The 22833-nt window shown below is 32.5% G+C and overlaps 1 protein-coding gene across 2 annotated transcripts; it reads right to left on the bottom strand.

Moving 5' to 3' along the window:
• Window positions 1-13303: 13303 nt before the first annotated feature.
• Window positions 13304-22328, bottom strand: EIN2 (NRAMP metal ion transporter family protein). 2 transcript variants are annotated; one of them, XM_021434398.2, is made up of 8 exons: window positions 21924-22328; window positions 20213-21086; window positions 19453-19539; window positions 19202-19312; window positions 18910-19122; window positions 17525-17707; window positions 14707-17394; window positions 13304-14095 (listed from the first exon to the last, which is right to left on the bottom strand). In XM_021434398.2, the coding sequence occupies exons 2-8, from the start codon at window positions 20459-20461 to the stop codon at window positions 13706-13708; spliced, it is 3921 nt and encodes a 1306-aa protein (XP_021290073.1). In that variant the 5' UTR covers window positions 20462-21086; window positions 21924-22328; the 3' UTR covers window positions 13304-13705. The 2 variants fall into 2 exon arrangements, with proteins under 2 accessions (XP_021290073.1, XP_021290072.1); XM_021434397.2 differs by having other exon boundaries at window positions 17525-17710; window positions 21924-22327.
• Window positions 22329-22833: the final 505 nt, after the last annotated feature.

Raw genomic sequence — 22833 nt, 5'->3', positions numbered from 1 at the left:
GTGTGATTTTAACATATTTTTATTATTAATATTAACAAGATTCATCTAATTTGTTAATATATAAAAATTTTAATTGCATGAAATCACTTTCATTTAAAAGTATTTTCTTATTAGAAATATTAATACAAAGATATATCCAATTTATAAATAAGAGTTTTGTATTGAATGAGTATTGAATGATTTTATAGATTAATATTAAAAATTTTAAATTATATATAATTTAAACACAATTTTTTTATATATAATTATCTTTCAATTATAATTTTTTTTTATAAACAATTAACTTTACATATTAAAAACATTTATATTTATATATAATTATTACTTATATTAAAATATAAATATGATCACATACAACACATTAGATAAAAAAATATCAATTAGCTATGAGCAGAACAAAAATAATTTGGTCCACTACTTCACTATTATAATCATGAAAAAAAAACATATACTAAAAGGAAATTGAAATTCTCCACATTCCAGATTGGAAAGAATGGGGCCGTGGTGTGTTACTTTCAACAAAAGCTTGGGGCCCAATTGCCAAGACCGAGACTCGGAGTTTGATCGGAGGCCTCATATCCCACCTACCCCAACCCCTCTCTTCCTATTCCAAAGCATGCATCATACCTCCAAAGGGTCCGGTCCCATCCCAACCCAACCCACCCCACCCCGCACGGAATCTGATTTTCCCAGTTTGCCCCTGCATGCAGGAATTTGCGCTTTCACTGTCAGTATAAGTAAGGCTGCTGTGGATAACCAAGTAAAGAAAAGAAAATGACAACATGGCTGTGTTTTTTCTGTGTCTGGTTTTCTGCAGTTGCAGATACTTCGGTGACAAAGCAATTTTGTCTTAAAGATCGTGCAATGGTAACTAACATTGAGGAGTTTTCAATGTCACCGTCGGCATGTCTTTGATGCTATTCATCGAGTTGAGAGAGGTGATTTCAACATCTAATCTTAACAGCAATAATTAATAAAAAAAATTAGTATACTCATGTTGCACATGGTTTGGCAAATCTCATAAAGCGAGATGCAAAATTTGCTCTTCCAAGCTAAGCAACATGTGAAGTACTAACTTTTTCAGGTTTAACAAATCCTGAAGAGACAAAACAGCAGGTGACTAAGTAGACGTCTTATATTATTGTATGTATTCCTACCCATGAGATAGTAACAAAAAAGAGTGGTAGGTATGGAACTTGTGGTTCATGTGACTTTGGCCTACCAGCTTCTGCTAGCTAAGGTCCTGATCCATACTTCAAAGCTCTCAACACTGGTTGTTTACTTCATTTAAAACTGAGAATACCAACATTTTTGCTTCAGTTGTGAGTAGTAGTATCACATGGCTACAAATTGAGTTCGCTTCATGTCCATGAGCTTTCATATATGGGGCGCACGGTCGACTATAAGGCTGCAATGATGATACTATCAAACACCGTCAAAATTCGAATATTCTGAGGTCCTGACTCCTGGGGCTAAGCCTAAAACCCGAGTCCCGTGAGGGAAAGTCCACCCATAACGGGGTTGGTTGGTAAAATCATGGGGACTAAGTGGTAGATTCATGTATGAGGAATGGTAGAGGGCAGCCCTTCTGGCCGTCACTCGAGTATAATTTTCCGGTGATTGTTTTTAATACAATGAGATTATCCAATCCCAATGTGGATTACATTATCGGATCACAATAAATCAATTAAAATAAAGTTTAATAAAATATTTATATCAAACTCATGTTTATTATAAATGATTACTTTTTATAATTGAAAAATAAAAATATATATATTACAATTAAAATGTTCTTCCTAATTTCATACCACAGTGGGTCAAAGAACAATACCATCCGACTCGATTGACGAAGAAAAAACTAAGCCTTTTTTAATCAATAATAAAATTCTTTTTTATTTTAATTGTCAAAATTCAAATGATTGTTTTTTCATGATTAATACTTGATATATTTTAAGTTTGTTAATGAATATTCTCTAATTTTCTTCCAAGACAGGCTCTGACGGTCTAAATAAAATTTTATTATCCTTTTTATTGGGCAATTTTATAACATGAAAGACTAGCGCATGTCAAAACTCAAAAACAATTAGTAAATGTGGTTGTCCATGAAATATATAGTCATACAGTAATTTTAAGAAAAAGATAACAGATTCGGGAAAGAGATGATAACAAAGAGTAAGTTTTGTTTTTGTTTTTTTATGCTTTAACTGTTGTATTTAGATTGTATTTTGTCTGAATATATATAATTTTTAAGAAAGATAACAAAAAGTTAATTCCTTCTTTTTTATAATAAATTAAAGTATCTGTAAATTTTTGTTAATATTATTTAAAATATAAATCTCGATAAGACAAATAAAAAACTATATACTTTTTGTCTTTTCAAAAAGATTAAACAACCCATTTTTAACAAGAATTTTTTAAAATGATTGTCATGTTTTTTCCAATCATATAAAGAAATTCAAACTTAAAAGTCTTTTAATATGACATTTATGCCTTAATCATATGAGTCAAGTTTGAGGCGATGGTACTATCTTATCTCCTTTTGTATCATGTTAAGTAGAGGGAAAGAATTAAAAAGGCATAATCTTTTAAAACCCAATCATCGAAAACTTTTAAAGCTTGAAGATGATGAAAACATAATAATTTCAAAATTAAATCGAAAACTTTTAAAGCTTGAAGATGATAAAAACATAATAATTTCAAAATTAAAGAGATCAGAGAGGATCGTGCGAATAACGTGTTATGAAATAAATCTAAAAAAACAATTATAAGAGAAATTATTTAGAGAGAAAAAAAGTATTTACAGGGAGTAAGAAAATTTTATTCAAGTATATATTTACAAATGAAGTAAATGGGCTTATTTATAGGCTAATAACCCTCTATCTATATTGAATTTACAAAATGAAGATAACCCTTAGGGATGAGATGGATTGAATTCTAATCCAATCTAATTTACATTAAATCTAGATATAAATAATATAAATGGATATTCATAAAAATATTTATAACACTCTCCCTTGAATATCCATTGTATCAAGAATATGCCTCGTTAAAACCTTATTTAGAAAAAACCTCATGAAAAAAGAATCTAAGTGAAGAAAAAAGAGTACATAATTTTTTCAAGAATATACTTTTGAAATACTGGCTCATTAAAAACTTTACCAAGAAAAACTTAGTGGGTAAAATCTTGATGAAGAAAAAGAGTACAGTGAGTATTTTACTCCCCTGATGATTGTATTATAGAGATCTTTAAAATGATGCATTCCAACTTTTTGAATGTTGCAGTAAAAAGACTTTAGTGAACAAATCTGTTAGATTGTCACTTGGCGAAATTTACTAAACACTTATTTCACCATTTTTCTTGGAGATCATGAGTGAAGAAGAATTTTTTTCTTGGTTGACAAGCCAAACATTTCTCGAATATGTCAAGTTACAAATCTCAATAAGATATATTCACGATTTGCTCATAAGTTGCTAAAATATCTATATGGTTAGAAGAAGTAGCAACTATAGTTTGTTTTATAAAATGTCATGAAATAGTTATACCTCGATATGTGAACAAGTAATTTATTTGGGATCGAGCTTTATGTGGATCAGATGAATATTTTGCATCTACATAACTAATTAAATTCGATTTTAATGCATTTGAATAATATGAGCCCATATCCATTGTTCATCGGAGATATCGAAGTATATATTTAATTCAATTCTAATGTCTTCGAGTTGAAGAAGAACTATTTCTTACTAATAAATTCACAAAAATGATATATCAAGTCATGTATTATTAGCAAGATACATTAGTGCTTTAATTCCAATAAGATACTGTACTTTAGAACCAATAAGTTCTTCATTATCCTCACGAGGTCGGAAGGGTTTTTTTTTTTTTCACATTTAGTGACCTTACAACCATTGGTGAACTCATAGATATATTTTGTCCATGTAAAATCGTTTTAGCACTTTTGCTATATAATTAGATTGATGGACAATAATATTTAATTTATCAAGTGTTCAATCTGAAGACCCAAACAAAACTTTGTTTTTTTAAGATCTTTCATCTCAAATTCTTTCTTTAAGTAATCTACGGCTTTTGATAACGTTTCAAGAGTTCCAATAATGTTCAAGTCATCAACATAGACAGCAATTATAATAAATTCATATCTAAACCCTTTTATAAAATACATGGGTGTATAGAATTATTTTTATAGCCTTCTTTCAATAAAAATGCACTAAAACAATTATACCACGTGTCTAGATTGCCTTAATCCATATAAAGATTTATTTAATTTAATCGAGTAAATTTCTCAAGAATTTAAATTTTGTGCTTTAGGCAACTTAAATCCTTCAGAGATTTTTATATAAATATTGTTATCAAGTGAGCCATATAAATAGGCTGTAACTACATTCATTAAATGTATTTTAATTTTCTCATTTATTACCAAACTAGTTAATATAGAATTGTAATTGCATCCACCATATAGAATATCACTTCATATTTAATACCAAATCTTTGGATAAAATTTTATGCGACAAGCCGTACTTTATATTTCGTAATCTCATGTTTCTCATTTCATATTTGTACAAATACCTATTTATATGTCATTAGTTTTACATCATTTGATGTATAGACTACAAGCTCAAAAATTTCACGTTTTGTAATTAAATTCAATTCTACTTTAATTGCGTTTTTCCACGTTGGCCAATCTTTTCTATGTTTACATTCTTCAATAAAAGTTCAAGATCCTTGTTTTTTTTTTCATGATATTGAACTCTATATTATATACAAAATATAGTCAATGTTTATTTACCGGTTCCATCTTTTCCCATTATCATATAATTTATTGAGATCTTTTTATTTTCACTGATTTTAGGTACTTGAATTTCTTCTGAATTTTTTTTCAATTATGTCAAGGGTCTCTTCTAGAGTTTCTACTTTCTCTTTTTGACCATCTTAAATATTTTACTCATTTTATTTTTCAAGGATTTTATATTTAGAACTATTTGATCTCCAAGTTTCTGGCGTGCCTTATCCTATAAGGACATTAATGCTAATAGGAGCATTCGCAGCTGGTAGATAAGATTTAGTTATTCTTTTAGGCCAATAAATACGTCTGATAGCTGATTTACTATATTTTACAAAAAAATAATCTTTTGAACTTCAAGTTCATATTAATTTATGCGATGATCAAAACTAGATAATGATATTCATTCTAAAAAATTTTCTTTTACAGCTGCTTATTTTTCTCCCCCTAATGTTGGACAAATTGTTTCATCAATATGACAATTGATAAACTTTGTTATGAATAAATCTCCTATTAATAATTATAAATATTTAATTACAAATGGAGATTCGTATCCAACATATATTCCTAACCTCTTTTGAGGACCTATCTTTGTGAGTTGTGATGAAATAATTGAAACATATACCGTACATTCAAAATTTCTTTATAATAACTCATTTGGCCTGATGCATACAAATGCTATTGCATCCCAAATGGCATACCCCAAGTAGACATTAAGAGTTTAAATTTCATAAGTAATGGCCTTGCAATTATTTAGAAGTATTTAATAAATGATTATGTTAGATTGTTTTGTGTGTGAACATAAGCAACAGGTTGCTCAATAGTTATTCCAACTAATATACAATATTAAAGGCTTGATATGTAAATCCACCAGCATTATCAAGACAAATAATTTTGATGATATAATTAGGAAGATGTGCTTGCAAACGAATGATTGCAAATGCCAAATTGCAAGCTCATAATAATCACCCATGTGACCATCTAGTCGATGCATCGATTAAAATCGTAAAATATCTAAATAGTTAACATGATGGATGTATAAATCCATATATATCCTTGAATATTATTCAAAAACGTAGAGAATTCAATCTCAACTTTAGCTGGTGATAGCCTTATAATTTATTTACCTTCAGAGCAAGCAACATATAAAATTCTTTAAATTGAAAAATCTTCTAGTTTTTCAATGAATGATCATAAAAATTTTTAATCATTTTTTATCATCACTATTGATCCGGGATGGTCCAACCGGTTATGCCAAACATTAAAATCCTTAGTAAACTTCTGATTTACTATGAGTTTTAATTATTCTAATATTTATATAATTTAATTCTAAAAATAAGCGAGTATTTTTTTTTTCAACACATACTTTCTATTTGAGATAATAAATGTAATATAGAGGTATTAAGTGTCTTTTTCATTTATTGTCTCAATATGATATCTATCCAAATGAATATCTTTAAAATTTAATAAACTTCTTTGAAACTTAATAGAAAATAATACATCCTCTATTAGTTTATTTCTCAAGGTAGTAAAATATTAACTCTTCTGAAACTTCCAATTAATCTTGTACTACCAGATATTGAAATGACATTAATTTTTTTTGTCAAGTAGGAGAAATATTTATTATCTTTAAATATAGTGTGTGTTGTAGCAATGTCTGTTAGATATATATTTACATTATTGATCTTAGATCTAACAAGATCAATATCCATATTTTCTTCAATAGAATAAAATATATACAGTAAGAAACTTGCAAGTTAACATAAAAGAATATTAAATATAGAATTAAAATGCATAATAAGAACATATCATTTAAATATAAGGAAAACATATTAAAACATCTTCATAATATAGTTATACTAAATATACCAATTACTATTAAGTTCATTCTCAGATATTTCAATTATCAATCAAATGATCAATTCCTTTTTGAGGACAAGAAAATCAAATAATAGATATATTTATTACCAATCATATAATCAATTCCTCTTTCAAGATGGAAAAATATCTTAATGTACGATATCAACTTAGCTATGATTAAAATTATCACAAGATGTTTCAATTTTTAGTGATGTTTGATAAAATTTAAGACGTACAACAGGTACATGACCAATTATCTTTTATGCCACATCAATAGCAATATGTTTTCTATATTCATTTTATTCTTTTCATTATTTAACCACTTCTAATGGGTTACAACTATTCATCAACTTCTTGATGGGCTATCCACTTCTTGTGGGCTAGTGGGTTAAGGTATTCATCTACTTTTGATACGTTGAAAGTGTTCATCTATTTGTGGTAGGTTACAAATATACTTCCAATTTTGGTGGATGATTCACACATGATGGGTTATCCACTTCTGGTGGATTATAGGCATCCATTTATTTTTTATGGTAAAATTATCTATCCACTTCTATTGATGAAATTATTCTTAAATTCAGATAATAAAATATCCATCCACTTGTGGTGATAAAATAATAATTAAAATAGTGCTTGTGTAAATTGTTATGACCATCATAATTAAATGATATTAAATTGTTATGACCATCATAATTAAATGATATTGCATTCACTTCAAAGAATGGATGGATTCATGATTATGACCATAATGATGTCGCATTCACTTCAAGTAATGCACGAATTTATAATTTTTTTATCAGTATCTTGTTTGTCACATTCACTTCAGGAATGAACATTCATAATTTTTATTAGTAGCTCATTTGTCACATTCACTTCAGGAAATGGACATTCATAGTTTTTTATTAATAGCTATATAATAGCAAATTCACTTTCAAATTAAGAGACAAAATATAATATATACAACATAATAGTAAAATTCATATTAAAATTGATTTTAAGAGAATAGAAATACTAAAGAGATATCAAGTCACTTACCTGATTTTCTTTAAAACCAGAAATCAAAACCCAATCACTGGAACCCTTTTGAAGCTTGAAGATGATGAAAATATAATAATTCCACTTTTGAAGCTTGAAGATGATGAAAATATAATAATTCCAAAACTTGAGAGATCAGGGAGGATCCTGCTGATAACGTATTATGAAATAAATCTAAAAGAACAACTATAAGAGAAAGTATTTAGAGGGAAAGAAAATATTTACAGGGAATAAGAAGATTTTATTCAAGTATATATTTACAAATAAAGTGAAGGGGCTTATTTATAGGCTAATAACCCCTTATCTAGATTAAATTTACAAGATGAAGACAACACTTAGGGATTAGATAGATTAAATTCTAATCCAATCTAATTTACATCAAATCTAGATATAGATAATATAAATGGATATTTACAAAAATATTCATAACAAATTCGTTTTTATATAATAAATTAAAGTATTGGTAAATTTTTGTTAATATTATTTAAAATATAAATCTCGATAAGACAAATGAAAAACTATATACTTTCGTCTTTTCGAGAAGATAAAACAACCCATTTTTAACAAGATTTTTTAAATATGATTGTCACGTTTTTCCAATCATATAAAGAAATTCAAACTTAAAAGTCTTTTGGTATGACATTCTTGCCTAACCATGTGAGTCAAGTCTGAGACGGTGGTACTATCTTCTCTCCTTTTGCATCATGTTAAGTAGAGAGAGAATTAAAAAGACATAATCTTTTAAAAAGTATGTTAACTATTTTAATAAATTTTTATTTTTTTATGATGTTTAACTAATTTTTTGTATTTTATTTGAAATTAAATTAATTTTTATAATTAATAATTAATTAATTATTAATAATTAAAATATCATTTGTTATTTTATATCTCTATGTTATTAACATGGCATTAGTGTAAAAGGTAAAAATGTTATATACTATGTCCGCATACTATATTAAAATAACACGTTATCATCAATTATAAATTGTCAATATATCATCTTATCATCAATTATGATATGTCATCATGTCACATCAATATTTTGTGATATCAAATAATAAACAACATTTTTACTAAGTCATCACTATTCATAAAAGTATATTTGATTCAAAATAAAAATATAAAATTTGAATGAATATAATAAAAAAATAAATATTTACTTAAATTTTTTAAAATAATATAAGAATTTTTTAAAAATTATGTTAATTAAAAACCTAAAAACTAGCAATAGTATGGGCCATGGCTAGAACGCACGGAACATGGTAAAAATGTGAAAGAAAACATAAAAATACTTTGAAAAAGGGGAGCCAAAAAACTAAGACAAAGAGAGGACTCATAATTACAACAATTATTGGTCTCTATCAGTGGAGCCTTCAAAAAATCTCTGTCTTTGTCACCGGTTTTATTTATGAAATCAGACATTTTGTTTCTTTTAAAAGAAGTTAGACATGTTTAATATAATATTTAAAACAATTTTAACTTAAATTATTTAAAAAAATTTAACTTACATTTAGTCAAAATTTTATATGTTTATTTTAAATTAAATAAATATTTATAATTAATAATAAATTAATACTTATTAATCAAAATATTATTTATCATTTTCAATCACATTATATATATTTATATATTATAATAAATAATAATGTAATATAATGATAAAGTTATGTGATTTTTTTATTATGTTATGTGCATATGAAATGACTCATGACTTTTTGTCACGGTCTACAAATCCGTAGCACGCCCAACCTACAAGGATTGTCGAATCACTAGCACTTATAGGGATTTCTCAGCCCCAAGATGATCTTATCAGTCCACAGACGAGTGGACTAGGAGGCTCGTAGACGAATGTGAGCGAGCCATCCGTAGTAGGGAGTTGCTAGATATCCCCAAGGACCCCAACATTTGAATGTCTAAGTAGCACCAGCATCAGGCAACAGAACAACAGGCTTGGCATACTAGCACAACGTGCTAAGCGCACGCATGAGCTGTAGCGGCACAAAAAGATTGCACAACACGAGGCTACCGACGAGAACATCACGCACATGTGAGAAGCATGGAGAACCCGCGTGTTTCAACAGCTTGCCTGATTGTCAGTTATGCGGACACAAGCCGCATTACTCGTAGACAGCCTGACCTCGAGATAGGGGGTAGCACGCTACTTAGTCACGCACAACCTGACCAAGTAAGAAGGGGCCGCATACACGATAGTGTCGCACCAATGAACCTCAACTTGGAGGCCCACACTTCAGAAGACCTCGCACACACAAGCCGCACACCAAAAGGTCTTGTGTGGGAACGACGCACGCTTAAAGGCCACGGGCCCCTCGGACACAGTCCATTAGGACGAAAATTTGCCACACCAAGAAGCTTGGCTCAAATTTGGGCCAAACTCAAGCGAGTCGTTCATACTCGACCAACACAGTGGGATGCTCAAAAGGACACGCACAAGCCGCCTGACCACACAGGGAGTTCGAGTGAAAAGTTCCAAGTTCAAATAGGATTGCTCGCATCGGGTAGTTTTAGTAAGGCTAAAACTCTATTTTATTTTACTTGCAAAAACTTTATGCTGGTTGTGCTCCTTTGGAGAGCATTAGATCGGCACTCTCTCAATTTGGCTAGATCTGGCATTCTTCGACCAGATCCAACTGCAAGGTAGCTGGCCTGTGAGAGAATTTTTTTTTAAATACAGAGAAAAAAATAAAAAATTATAATTTATATAGTGATAATTTTTAAATTTAATGAAAGATAAAATTATTTTAAAAATATTATTACATAATCAAATTAATAAAAATATTAACAATTAATTAATAGCAAGACATATATATTCAGTAAAAGAATTTTTTTAAGATAGACTGATCATTTGGAATACTAATAGACTTGCGTATAATTATAATCAAAAGTTAAATAGATTAGCGTATTTGCCCATACCATTAGCATTTGATTTATTGGTTCTTGTTTAAAATAGTAGGGTTCAAATCTCTTTTTCTCTAATTATATAAAAAAATTAAGAACTAATAAAATATAAGTCTATTATTCAAATTTATAACAAAAAATTATAAATTTTATAACATTTATCAAATATAACAAAATTTAATAATAATAAATTTTAATCATAATAAAAATATTAATATTTATATAGATCAATAAATGAGTTTTAACCGTGTACTAAACATATCTACTTAACACGTTAACATAATTTAAAAATAGATAATAAATGAGTCACGAGTTATACATATATATATGATAACACGATTAATTAATCGTGTATTAAATTAATTAAGTAAGTTTGATACGGTAAAAACATAATTTATTCGTGTATTAATTGTGTATGTCTTAATCGTGTGTGCACAATTAATACACGAAACACAATTAACAAACCTAAACATGTTTAAATCAATATCATGTTATCATGTCATATACAAAATTATCAAATTTAAATTGATATTAATTATCAACTTAAATCCAAACACATTTAAATCAGTATTATATTATCGTGCCATATATAAAATTATCTAATTTAAATTGACACCAATTGTCAACAGAGCAAATTGTTGGGATCTCAAAGCCTCAGGGGTGTTACGTTTCTTTGAATTTGTGAATAATGTTAAGCACCCGCTTGGCCTAGAGCTTCAATTCTACTGTGGGAATCAACTTAATCCAGGGCTTTTGAAGCTGTGCATCATCAGTGTCTTCAACAGGTTTGAGGTTTACCAGGAGCATTCATAATGCTAAGGCTGAATGAATTTACTGAGTTAGCGGTGGAATGGTACTTGTGTCTGTCGGTCATGGTTACGGACTGATATAGACATATCTCATATGCGAGTGTACAGAATTGAAGAGCCAAAAATGAACAGTCGAGAGAGGACAAGTCTTTCCTGTTCTCGACCAGCGCAATGAAAAGCTCTGAGGCTAACATCATTACAATGTCTTGGAAGTGAAATTACTAATGTTGTCCACGATACAACTTATTCCTCTCTCCGCTCAGTTAATTTTTTTCCTTTTTTAGTATGTCTGGTCATGCTACTGTGCTTTCTTGTTGCTGTTCTTATCCTGATTAAACTAAGATTATAGATTTGAGAATAAAATATACTTATTTTATAAATTTTAATTAAAATTACATAAAATTATATTAATTTTTAAAATAAATATTTTGACTTAAAAATACAAACATCATTAACAAAAATTATAAAAAAAATTAAAATACTTTTTTATTAATTTAAAAAATTATAATTATATTTTAAAAAAAAAACCCACCAAAGAGGGGATGGGAGGGGAGCACTGATTAAGGGAAGCACGAGATCTGTGCTTCCAAGGGAGGGGAGCACCTGGGTGCTCCAATTGGGCTCCCCAGATAGGGAGTCTTTTTTTTAATTAATAAAAATAATAATAAAATTATATAATAATAATAAAACCATAGTCACCCCAAAACAGATGGAGGCGCATATCTGAACTCAAATTTCATATGAATGAGTGTGTTTAAAAAGGATAATGGGACTTGTACCAAAAATATTCAATTATATTTCTAAGATACTCAATATTTGTTCATACTTGTCACAGACACGCACAAATATCATTGATAAATCAGTTAATTTATAAATTAGATAGTACAATCAAAAACAGATTATTTTCACGTTAAGTGAGACAAGTGATGAGACGAACAGATTTAGTTTATATTAAATTCAATTTAAAAATATCATTTAATGAAAGTTTTATTATTAAAGACTAAGACGCTGTATGATTAATTATAAATAAAATAATAAATTTAATAAACTCTGACAATTATACATGTTCAGTGTTTGCACTTTGAGAATGTCTACATAACCAGTGACCATCACGTGGCTACCAACTCACCAGGCGAATATTGCAGTATACAGGAGCATCAGATATAATTTAGCACGAATTTATCGATTAAATTATTTAATTGCCATTCCAAATGCTTTACAAAATTATACAGTGGAAACTGGAAATTGATGCGGAAATGATCACATATTAAGCAAAGACAGACGAAACCCAGAGTGTTACTTTGATTAAACAAGCAAACTTTTCTGCAACTTTAGACCTCGGATGATTTTCCTTGGGGTGGCGGAGGTGAGACTGGAGCTGAGGCTGAAGCCGGAGGAGCAGGTGGCCCCAAGTACTGGGGAGGTCTTTCACTTCGGCCCTGTGCTCTACCCAGAAGATAAAATGCAAGGGCTAGGATCAAGACGAGCAGGATCAATGGAAAAGTTATGACAAGAACATAACCCATCTTGCAAAGGGAAGAGTAAACTAAGATTGATTTCAATGGAAGGGGCTATGTACCTCTTGAAATCGATGAAGATGCACTGTCTTCTCCTTTTAAACAGAGAGTGGTGGAAGCTGATGCATCATGGGTATGAAATGCTATGAATCTGTGATTGAATGATGATAAACATAAGCAGGAGCAAATGAATGATTAGAAAATGCAAACAATCGCAGCTGTGGGCCCCGCAGTAGCCTTTTAGGTCAGTGACCATCCACAGGTCTCGATCCGTGGCCTCTTTCATTTATTAAATTTTGTCTTCTAGGTAAGTTGTTAAAATCCGCGTTCCGAATTTCGGCCACAAAACTTTTCCGATTGGGAGACAAAGTTAGAGCTATAATCCAACAAGTTCAGTTCAAATATATAACAATGCAAACGCAAGCCCCGTACCGTTACAGAGTAAGCCAAGTGAGATGACAGACTGACTTAAAAACTAAGAATGACATTTGCTATTAAGATCAATTTCCACCTTTCGTCAACCCATTTTCTTTAATTCTGCTGCAATTGCACATCCAGTAAACTTTTATCCTATGTAAATATATAACATACATGGATATTCAATTTGCAGCGCGGACTTTTAATACACATGAGAGAGAGTGGAGGGCGAAGGAGGGCGGCAGGGCGGTTGGTTTTGACAGTCCTGTGGGAAGTGAGCTAGCGTATGAGCTGCCTTTCAAAATCAAACAGCTCAACAACAGTGAAGCCATAAGAGGGAAAACTGGAATGAAAGCTATGAACTGTAAGAAGCCAACATTGGAGACGATGTTGGAACCTTTCGTGACCCAGACCCCTCATGGGTGCCAACTGGTTTGTTGGACAATCGCCGCTTGTAGCGTTTAAGGACAGATGCCAGATTCTCTTTTCCCTTTGGAAAAGCTACATCACCAGCAGCAGTGCCTGTTCGACCCTTCCGGCTAGATATAGCAATCTCCACATCCTTAATTATTTCCAAGAGCGTAGCAGCAGTTGTACACTTACCCCGGCCAGGTTTTGAAGCTGGGGGCAACATTCCATTTGAAATAGGAGGACTTGACCTCTGCTGATATTCCCCGGGGATTTGAAGGCAGAAGCATGGGGTCATTGGGGTTCGAGCCTTTGAAAATGCCAGGTCTATGACACCCTGTTAATGAGGAAAGATCACTTTTTAAGGTCATCAAAATAAAGGACAAACCAACAGAAAAAGTAGAGTCTTCAGCCCAGGAAAAAAAGAGTTCCAAAATCAGATCAGGCCTAGGCTCTGTGTAATGACACTTGAAATCAATTTTGCAATGAGGAAACCTACATATGCATCATAAACAACAGCTATAGCTGTGAAGCAAAAGGAAATGCACTGCTAAATTGAAGTAATGATTACAACAACAAATATAATAAAGTTGCATGATCGGGATTAATACCAACCAAAATAAGTTTTCTTCTTAAGGGCACACAAGGTACAAAATTTTTTGCAATAATGCCAGTCATTGAAAGGAATTCCCGCTAACTGAAGACAAGAATGATGAAATAAGTATGAAAAATTCAACCTACCAAACTGTTTGCAAAGCCAGACTAATCTGGATCACTAAGTCAACAGATGAAGCAAACATAACGATTTTGAAAAAATAAACCAATCATGTAATTCTACCATGCCAACAACACTCACTCCTTAATATTAAACTGATAGAGGAACAGTTGACAATTTTAGCAACTGATGCATGCATCAACAAGCAAGGAAGCGAGTACACAAAAATATACCTGGAGACGATTAAGCACGTAAGTGTATTTTCCCCACAGCTCTGGTCGGCTTTCCATCAGTGACAGATCAAGGATCCGGTGAATGCACCACACTCCAAAGCTTATTACCAAATCCGCTTTATAAACACAGCCCTCCCCACAATGAGGAACTGATGAAATTGAAACGTTGACTAAGTTTGCCTCGTCACTCGTTGTAGAACCATACCTCCTTTCAGAAGACATGTATGGAGGTTCACCCAAGTGAACAGCCTGGTTTATCTCTCTAGCTTCAGCATCATAAAGAAACCTCTCCCTTGCTGCTACACGATCAATTAAATCCTCATCAGCTCCATCATTTTGTCTAAACAACCAGTCAGACCCATCCAATTTGAAGAGCTTTACTATACAATGTCGGAAAGACTGAAGAAGTTTGGACTCTAAATCCACTCCAGAAGTAGTATCCCAGGTTCCTGAGTTCAGCCCACTTCCAAGTGCTTCGATGCCAGCAGTTCGTCTTTTCTCAGCCACACCAAACTGCTCAAAAGGCTGTCTAGACCAAAGGGATCCAGTGTCTGAACTTGAACTCAACTGTAAGGGAAAAGCATCTTTATAACCCTTTGATTGAGAAACCTCATCAAAGGCCAATGGAACTCCAGCCCTTGACCCAGTGTTCGGATACATAGGTGTGTCATAATTTGTCCTACCAACAGATGACCCATATCCAATGGAACTGTCCCACTGAGCACTCTTCTCAGACATGTATAAATCCCGATGCGGAACCGAAAGCCCTGATATGTCTGGTAAGCTGTGATACTTCTTTGAATTGACTGATATCCCAGAATTATCATTAGGTCCAAGGGAGCTGATGTCATAATATGATCTTTCAGATTGTAATGGACTATTTCTAGAAACTGCAACATTCTGAAAACCACGGGCTTGAACAGCAGTTATCCCATTTTGCAATTTTTGCCCTAATGTGAAAGCCAGCGGATCTCTATAATTTGTAGGGCCGAGGGCAGGAGATTGTGATGCTGGTAACTCCATTTGACCATTCACGCAATCAGAGCTTCTATTCTTAGCAATTCGACTGAGATAAGATGCAATCTGATATCCATGTACTGTAGCTGGCTGACAATCCCATGCATCAGTAGATGGTGCAGCACGCAAACTAGAATACCTCCTCTCACCAGAATCAACATTACGGCTTGAAGTCTGAACATAAGAATCCACTAACTGCCTGTTATTTGACCACAAGGATGAAGATCCTCTCGAATACCCATACGGCAAATCAATACTATTTTGCACCTTTAGTTGCTTTGGGGAGTCATACATACTTGAACTAATGAGCAGATCAGATCCTCTTCCTCCCACCGAAGGGAAATACCCACCATATTCCTTCCCAGCAGTATCCACTTTCAGTGGCTTTGTTTCAACACCTAATAATACATCTAGTTTCCTTATCTTTGCTTCTTGAGTAGGTTGCCCGTGAAAATCATACAATCGCCCCCAAAATTCATCAAGAATGGCAGCTAATTGACGCCTTGCAGCACGACCTAATCTAGAGAGACTCCCAATACCATTCCCTCCATCATCACTTTTCCCACTGAGGCTCCTCAATGAAGGAGGACCATCTGGTGTCAAAGAGGAAATACTTCCGGAAGGAGGTTTGGAAGGCTCTTCAGGCTCCCAAGTATCTCCATCTTCATCATCTTTTTCAATCTGCAGATCTCCCTCTAAACTCACTGTTTTCTCCACAGGGTTCATTGATTCAATTGTCACTGTCTTAGTGCCTGACAAATCATCATCTGCTACCTCATTAACTAGAGTTGCAGCTGACTCAATTATGGATGCTGACTCCTCCGGGTAGCAAACCGAGGGGCTAGGATATAGACTATTCGAAGAGTTCTCATTAACAGTAGTCAAAGGTATTTCCTGGTCAGACTCCATAATTGTGTCAGGCAAATCCAGATCATAGTTTGTAAAAGATAAATCCGAATGACTCTGAATAGACTTCCCTGGCGTTGATGAACTTTCCTGCCTATTAACAGGTTCCTCTCCATGATATCTAGTTTCACTTAAATCACTTTCCTCCGTCCCTATAGCTGCCTCAGGAACAGTTCTATTCAAATCCCATTTCCATACATGTGCATCAATTCTGACACTAGCAGATTTTAAAGGAGTAGCCGCTAGCCAAAGCATCAAAGAAAATGATGCACAAGCAGTAACAAGAAGAACAATGAAAGGAACAGACATGCTAATCCCAGCATTCAATCTCAAATTACCAACCCAATCACTATTCCCAAATATCATTTCTACTACAAAAATTATCTTCAAGCCCAGCATCCCCATGAACGTTAACAGCGCTAGGAACTCCACAATTGGAGAAATCTTATAGACACCCATAATTGGTCTCGATGAGGCAATCCGGAACAGGGGGATCACTGAAGATGGAAGCAGAAGAGCTACCACAACCTGAGTGAAGACAAGCAACTGATATATCCCTTCAGCTCCGGAAGTCCACACACAATAAAGGGCTGGGACCATTGCTATAATTCTGATTGTTGCACAATGAAGCCAACCTGGTATGTCAAGACCAAGGAAATCATGCAAGACAACATGCCCACCAAGATTCCAGGTTGATGCAGTGATTTGATTAGATAAGAACATAATCAGCAAAAAGACTAAGGGCAGTACACCATTCCTAAACACCTGTTTAAATCATTTGTAAGAAGAATATATCAATATCCACATATAGAACAGCATATTGAATGTCAATAAATATTTGAGCATGATTCTTAAAAGCCATTATAATCAATAGGTTATCAAGAAGAGAAAAAACCTGTTCCATTAGTGACATTGCATCCTGAAAAGTAACCAAGACAAGGCCTGCACTGTAGAATACATTTGCAGCTGAATTCATCAGCACGTAATTTACTAGATAAATACCACTGAAGATGCATAAGATGGCAAATAACTGGTCATGACATAAGGCACTCTTAGAAATATTTGGTGGCCCCTGATGCTGCTGTGAACATGAGAACAAAATTTCAGAAAGTTGACAATGAATCACATTAAAACTTAAAACTCTAAAAAATTGCACCAGCATAAAATAAAACCAAATGAGTTTGCCAGCATAAAATAGATAAGGTGCATTAATTTGCCCCACAGTCTGAGAATGGTATGCCTATAAAATTTAAACATGGTGTAATAAATATTACGTACCCTACATTTGAAAATGGTGCCATAAGTATAAAAAACCCAGCCATTTAACAAAAACACTAGTAAAGCAGCAAAAACTCCATGTACCAGCAAACAATGGGCAAGAGTCCACCTCATTTACTGTTTGCAAAACCACACCCCAAATACAACATGGTATGCAACATAATCTAGAAAAAGTGACTGGTAAACAGGAAGAAAGAACACTGGAAGAAACCGTATTACCAATTATTTTGAAATACATGCAGTCAAAAGTAAAATTCACGTATTCTAAACATGCTACCATTCAACAAATTCAGGCTAAAGCAATTATGACAACAGCAAGTGGACTGAAGAATTATATCTTTCTACTAGACAAGAAAATGAAGGCTAAAAATCTCAAAAAAAAACATAAGACTTGACAAGAAAAAATCAAGTTGAAAATTAGCATAGTTAAGCCAGAATCAACTGCTTGCTTATCAGATATATTTTAGTGTTGTTTCCCCTTCATATATACACCCGCTAAAAGATTATATGAATTTGGGTCCGATAATTGTTCAGGTGGATAGTGGTATTTTTACAGCAGAGACATTCCAATTGGATATGAAGTTCTCACAGATACTGTTGTCTCAATATGAAAATTATTCTTTGCCAAACTTAAAGTTCAATTTAGCTTAATGAATAAAAAATTCAAAGAAACAAAGAAAAACGTAATATACAAAAAAAAAAAAAAAACCTTCAAGCATGACAAAATAAATATACATGTTTATCGATAACATAGGTTAAAACATATACAAATACAAACACCATTGATTAAGAATGTAAGAAGTCAAGAAATTACAAGGGGATCATCCATGTGCAAAGATTCTAACATGGCTTCTGAATCTAAGTATTGTCAAAAAAGATTATCAAATTCATAGTGAAAACAATTTCCAATCTATATAGGATTCACAATCCATTGAAACTAAAAATAAGAGGGCCACACGCTAGAGTCATGTACATACATATATACATTCCAGTAAGAGATACCTGGACAAAAGAAGAATGTAGATAAAAATTGTGAGGCATAATGCTTGCTCCAAGGAGACTCATCAGGGCAAATGCACTTTCCCCGCTCAACTTTGTCAGCATCCCAGTCATGGAAAGAGAAATTTCTGGTTGACTGATAAGCACTCCAGAAATATAAGAAAGCAATATGAAGCCCACTGCATACATGCATAGGAAACTTGCCCTGCAGTGGTCCTGAATATTAAAAACTGATTAGATTGTTGATGTTGTTGCAAGCAAGAGATTGTGCATTAAAAGAAGCAGTTCAGCTTACCAGGAGGGTGGCAAAAACTGGGAATAAAACAGCATCAAGAGCAGCTAAAAAAACACCAGTGGATAGATCCACCCCGAAGAGAAGATTAATCCCATGAGCAACCCCCAAAACCTGGTAAAATGAGGACATTTGTTGTGAGAATAAAACAAATATCTATAAAGTGAAAAACAAAAGTTACAGCTGCCTTAGATCCATCATAATTTGGAATAGGCAGCTGAGCATTGTGGAAGCTCATCAATGAAACAAATTACCATGGTAAGGTCCAACAAAAGAACAGAAAGCTCTGCTTGAACTCCTAAGAATATACAAGTGGCCTTATCATACTCATCATTGCAAATCTGTCATCAACAGAAAAATTCAAAAATAAAAAAATAAGTATCGAGGTATCCATGAAAATACACACACCTATCCTACGCACGCACTTAAGCACATACGTGCAGATGTGTTTGATTATAGATAAGCACTTAATTGTAGATAAAATAATAAATAAGTATTCATTCATTAAAGAAGAGCTCGAACGCTTCTTAATCTAGTGGGAAAATAATTAAAAAAATTATATTTGCAATTATAATTACTTATTTTTGTTAACTTTTGTACACTTTTATAAGTAGGTGAGTAAATAGGCTGTCTAAGATATTGTGTTTTATTATGGAACACTTTTATAAGTAGGTGAGTAAATAGGCTGTCTAAGATATTGTGTTTTATCATGTTCCATAATTAAAAGGAACCAACTTGGCTCTGTCTTCTACATATATTGTTCTCCAATATTTTCCCATTTCCTATATGTCACAAATTTTTTGCTGTAGACAGTACTCATTAGAATATACTGGTACAAGCTCTCTAACCCTCTCTCTTCTTTATAAGTGATAAAATCACATGAAACAATCATAAAAAAATAAAGTAAATATTAACGATGATCTTCATAAAGAAATCCAAAACCTAATTCAACCAAACAACGATAAGCAAAAAAAATCTCACAATAAGCACAAACATGAAAAGAATGAACTGTACCTGAGCAAGATCTTTTCCAGTGACAACACCAATTCGAGCTGACAGGTATTGACACAAAATGGCGGCAAAATTAAAAAGAAGCATGGGGGCTGCCAGATCAAAACCAAAACGTGCACCTCCTTCAACAGTTGCAACCCACTTTCCAGGGTCAACATATCCGATTGATATTAGAAGAACAGGTAAAGCAGCAGGGAGCAGCCGATGAAGAACAGCTGGTTTGTGATTAGCATTCCCCATCTCAGCTTCCATGTTGATAAGTCGAAATTTAGACAATATGCAAGTTCCAGTGCAATACAGAATTTAAATAACTTTTCAGAATAGCAAAAGAACCTCTGATGCTCAACAAGCTACACAATTACATGGTTGCTCACAGGACTGAATCACCTGAGGCATGATACTACCCATCAGAAGACATTCAGCAGGACATCAGCAACTTCTTTGACTAAACAAGATTTTCCAAGATAAAACAAACAGTCCACCCCATTTTCTCCTAAGCTTGCTAGCAAAGGAATGTACATCTAACAGTAGCCCTGGCACTGCAGTACTAGCGGGCATTAAAAATGCACTTTCCCAGATAAATCCTAATAGCCTCTTGTAACACAATCAGTGCTATGGTGACTGCTAACACAGCAAAATTCCAGACCCAGATGCAATCATGAGATGTCAATCTATTGCTTCCAATCCAATCTACTAACACATTACAGTTGTGGACCTATGCAATTTCCCAGTCATCTACCAATTACGAGTAGTTGACCGTTCAAATTCATGCAGGGTTTCTACCAATAGCTTGAACCAGCATAAAATGACAGAAACTCTAAGCTGCAGTCCAAGAGAAAACAACAATTAATCCAAAGAAATTCCTCCTCTTAGGCACCTGCAAAGTCAAAACCCGACTCAAATCAGTCAAACTGGGTAAACTAAACTAACATCAAACTTTAAACATAAATACAAGACAGAGAAATCAAAGTTCCAAAATCAACATCTAAAATAAATTTAACTAAACTATAGTATAAAATCACAATTAAGCCATTCAGTCCAGCTTTAAAACAAATATATATATATACATGATCCAAATCAAGAGACAAAATCGTCAGAGGGTCCACGTACAGTGAGCCTAATAAGTTTTGCCAACCGGTATAGTAAACTAGGTTATTCACAAAAAGCACAGTGAATTAATTCAACCTGGCGAGCATTCAACGGCATCACAAATTCAGTTTCCAAACTAAGTTTCACCATTAATGCTAATCAATAGTAACAGAGACCAGAACGAAACATAAACCAAAATAAACAACCAGAACAAAGAATCTAATAACAACTCCATCCAAAAGCATAAATCCCCAAAACCCCCAGAGACAAAAAATGCATATGTAAACACCTTAAACTTAAAACCCAGCTCAGATCTTACTCAAATACCACAGAGCAAAGCAAAAACACACAAAAGCAAAAAAAAAAAAATTAAGTAAACCCCCAGGAAGCTAAAATTATACAAATCAAGTTCCATGGATCTGATTCAGCTCAAAAACTTGAAAATTAAAAAAAAAACAGTTTGCGCAAATTCCAAGGTGGATTATACATAAAGGAAGAAAACCCAGAAAGCCAAAAAAAACAAAACAAAATAAAACAAAAAACAAAAAAGAAGCTACCCAAAGCTAAATAAAACTAGTATTTGATTAGGGTTTTGTGGATGGTAAAGAAATGTTTTGGGTTTTACCTAGTGGTAAAGTTTATGAGAAGATTGTTTCTGGACCTTATCTGCTATCCTTTTCTCTGCAATCTCTATCTAAAGTTTGGGTTTTAACAAAGTAGATCTTGAGGGGCTTTTTGATGAAACCACGGGGGTTTCTATTGCCTTTTTTTTTTTTCACAAACAGAGATATACAGAAAGAAAAAGAGAGCTCAGTTTCAAGAGAGAGAGAGAGAGAGAGGGAGAGAGATAAAGATAGATCATATATATTTATATATTTCAAGGGTGTGGGCTCTTTTCAAGCCATGTTGAAGAGAGAGGAAATAAAGATTTAAAAAGAAAAATATTACTTGTAGTAATCAAAGAGAAGAAAATGAAAGAACAAATTTTTATGTTAAAGACAGAAGAAGAAAGGCTAAGGTCTAAAAGAGCGTTAACGTTTTCCCTGCCTTTTCATTTGTGTGTGCATATATATATATATATATAACCCCACAGACGGACAGGGATGCTTTCATTTCTTTTCTTTTCCCTCTAAAATATCATAGTATTATTTTTTATATTTTTCCTTTTTTTTAATTTCAAAAGTCTTTTAAAATATATGCCATAAAAAAAGATTTATAAGATAAGAGAAAATTATTTATTTTTATTCAATCGAATTTTATAATAAAGAAAAATAAGATATATTTTAAAAAATATAATTGTAGTAGATGATAATGGTGGATGAAATATGCAAGTTTTGACTTGTAAAATGTACAATAATTGAGTCCAACCAAAGTTTTTTTGGCTTTTTTTTAGCACTATCACGCCTCCATAGGATTTATTCCCTTTCTTTTAATTATTATTATTTTAAGGCATAAATTTAAAAAAATGAATAAAAAATAGATGGTTCGTACTAAATTGTTCCCATTGAATGTGAATTATTTATTAAAGTCATTTT

Source organism: Theobroma umbraticum, unplaced genomic scaffold (assembly GCF_002168275.2).
Source record: "Theobroma umbraticum cultivar Fairchild unplaced genomic scaffold, ASM216827v3 scaffold_86.0, whole genome shotgun sequence".
NCBI lineage: Eukaryota > Viridiplantae > Streptophyta > Magnoliopsida > Malvales > Malvaceae > Theobroma > Theobroma umbraticum.
Note: the sequence above shows the minus strand (reverse complement) of the source record. Positions and strands in the feature narration are given on the sequence as shown.

Excerpts from the sequence above, each read along its gene's own strand:
- EIN2 (XM_021434397.2), bottom strand. The coding sequence starts at position 20,461 with ATGGAAGCTGAGATGGGGAATGCTAATCACAAACCAGCTGTTCTTCAT. Across the intron at positions 19,540-20,212 it reads CTGGAAAAGATCTTGCTCAG|ATTTGCAATGATGAGTATGA; the intron begins GTACAGTTCATT and ends TGTTGATGACAG. Across the intron at positions 19,123-19,201 it reads CAGTTTTTGCCACCCTCCTG|GACCACTGCAGGGCAAGTTT; the intron begins GTAAGCTGAACT and ends TTTAATATTCAG.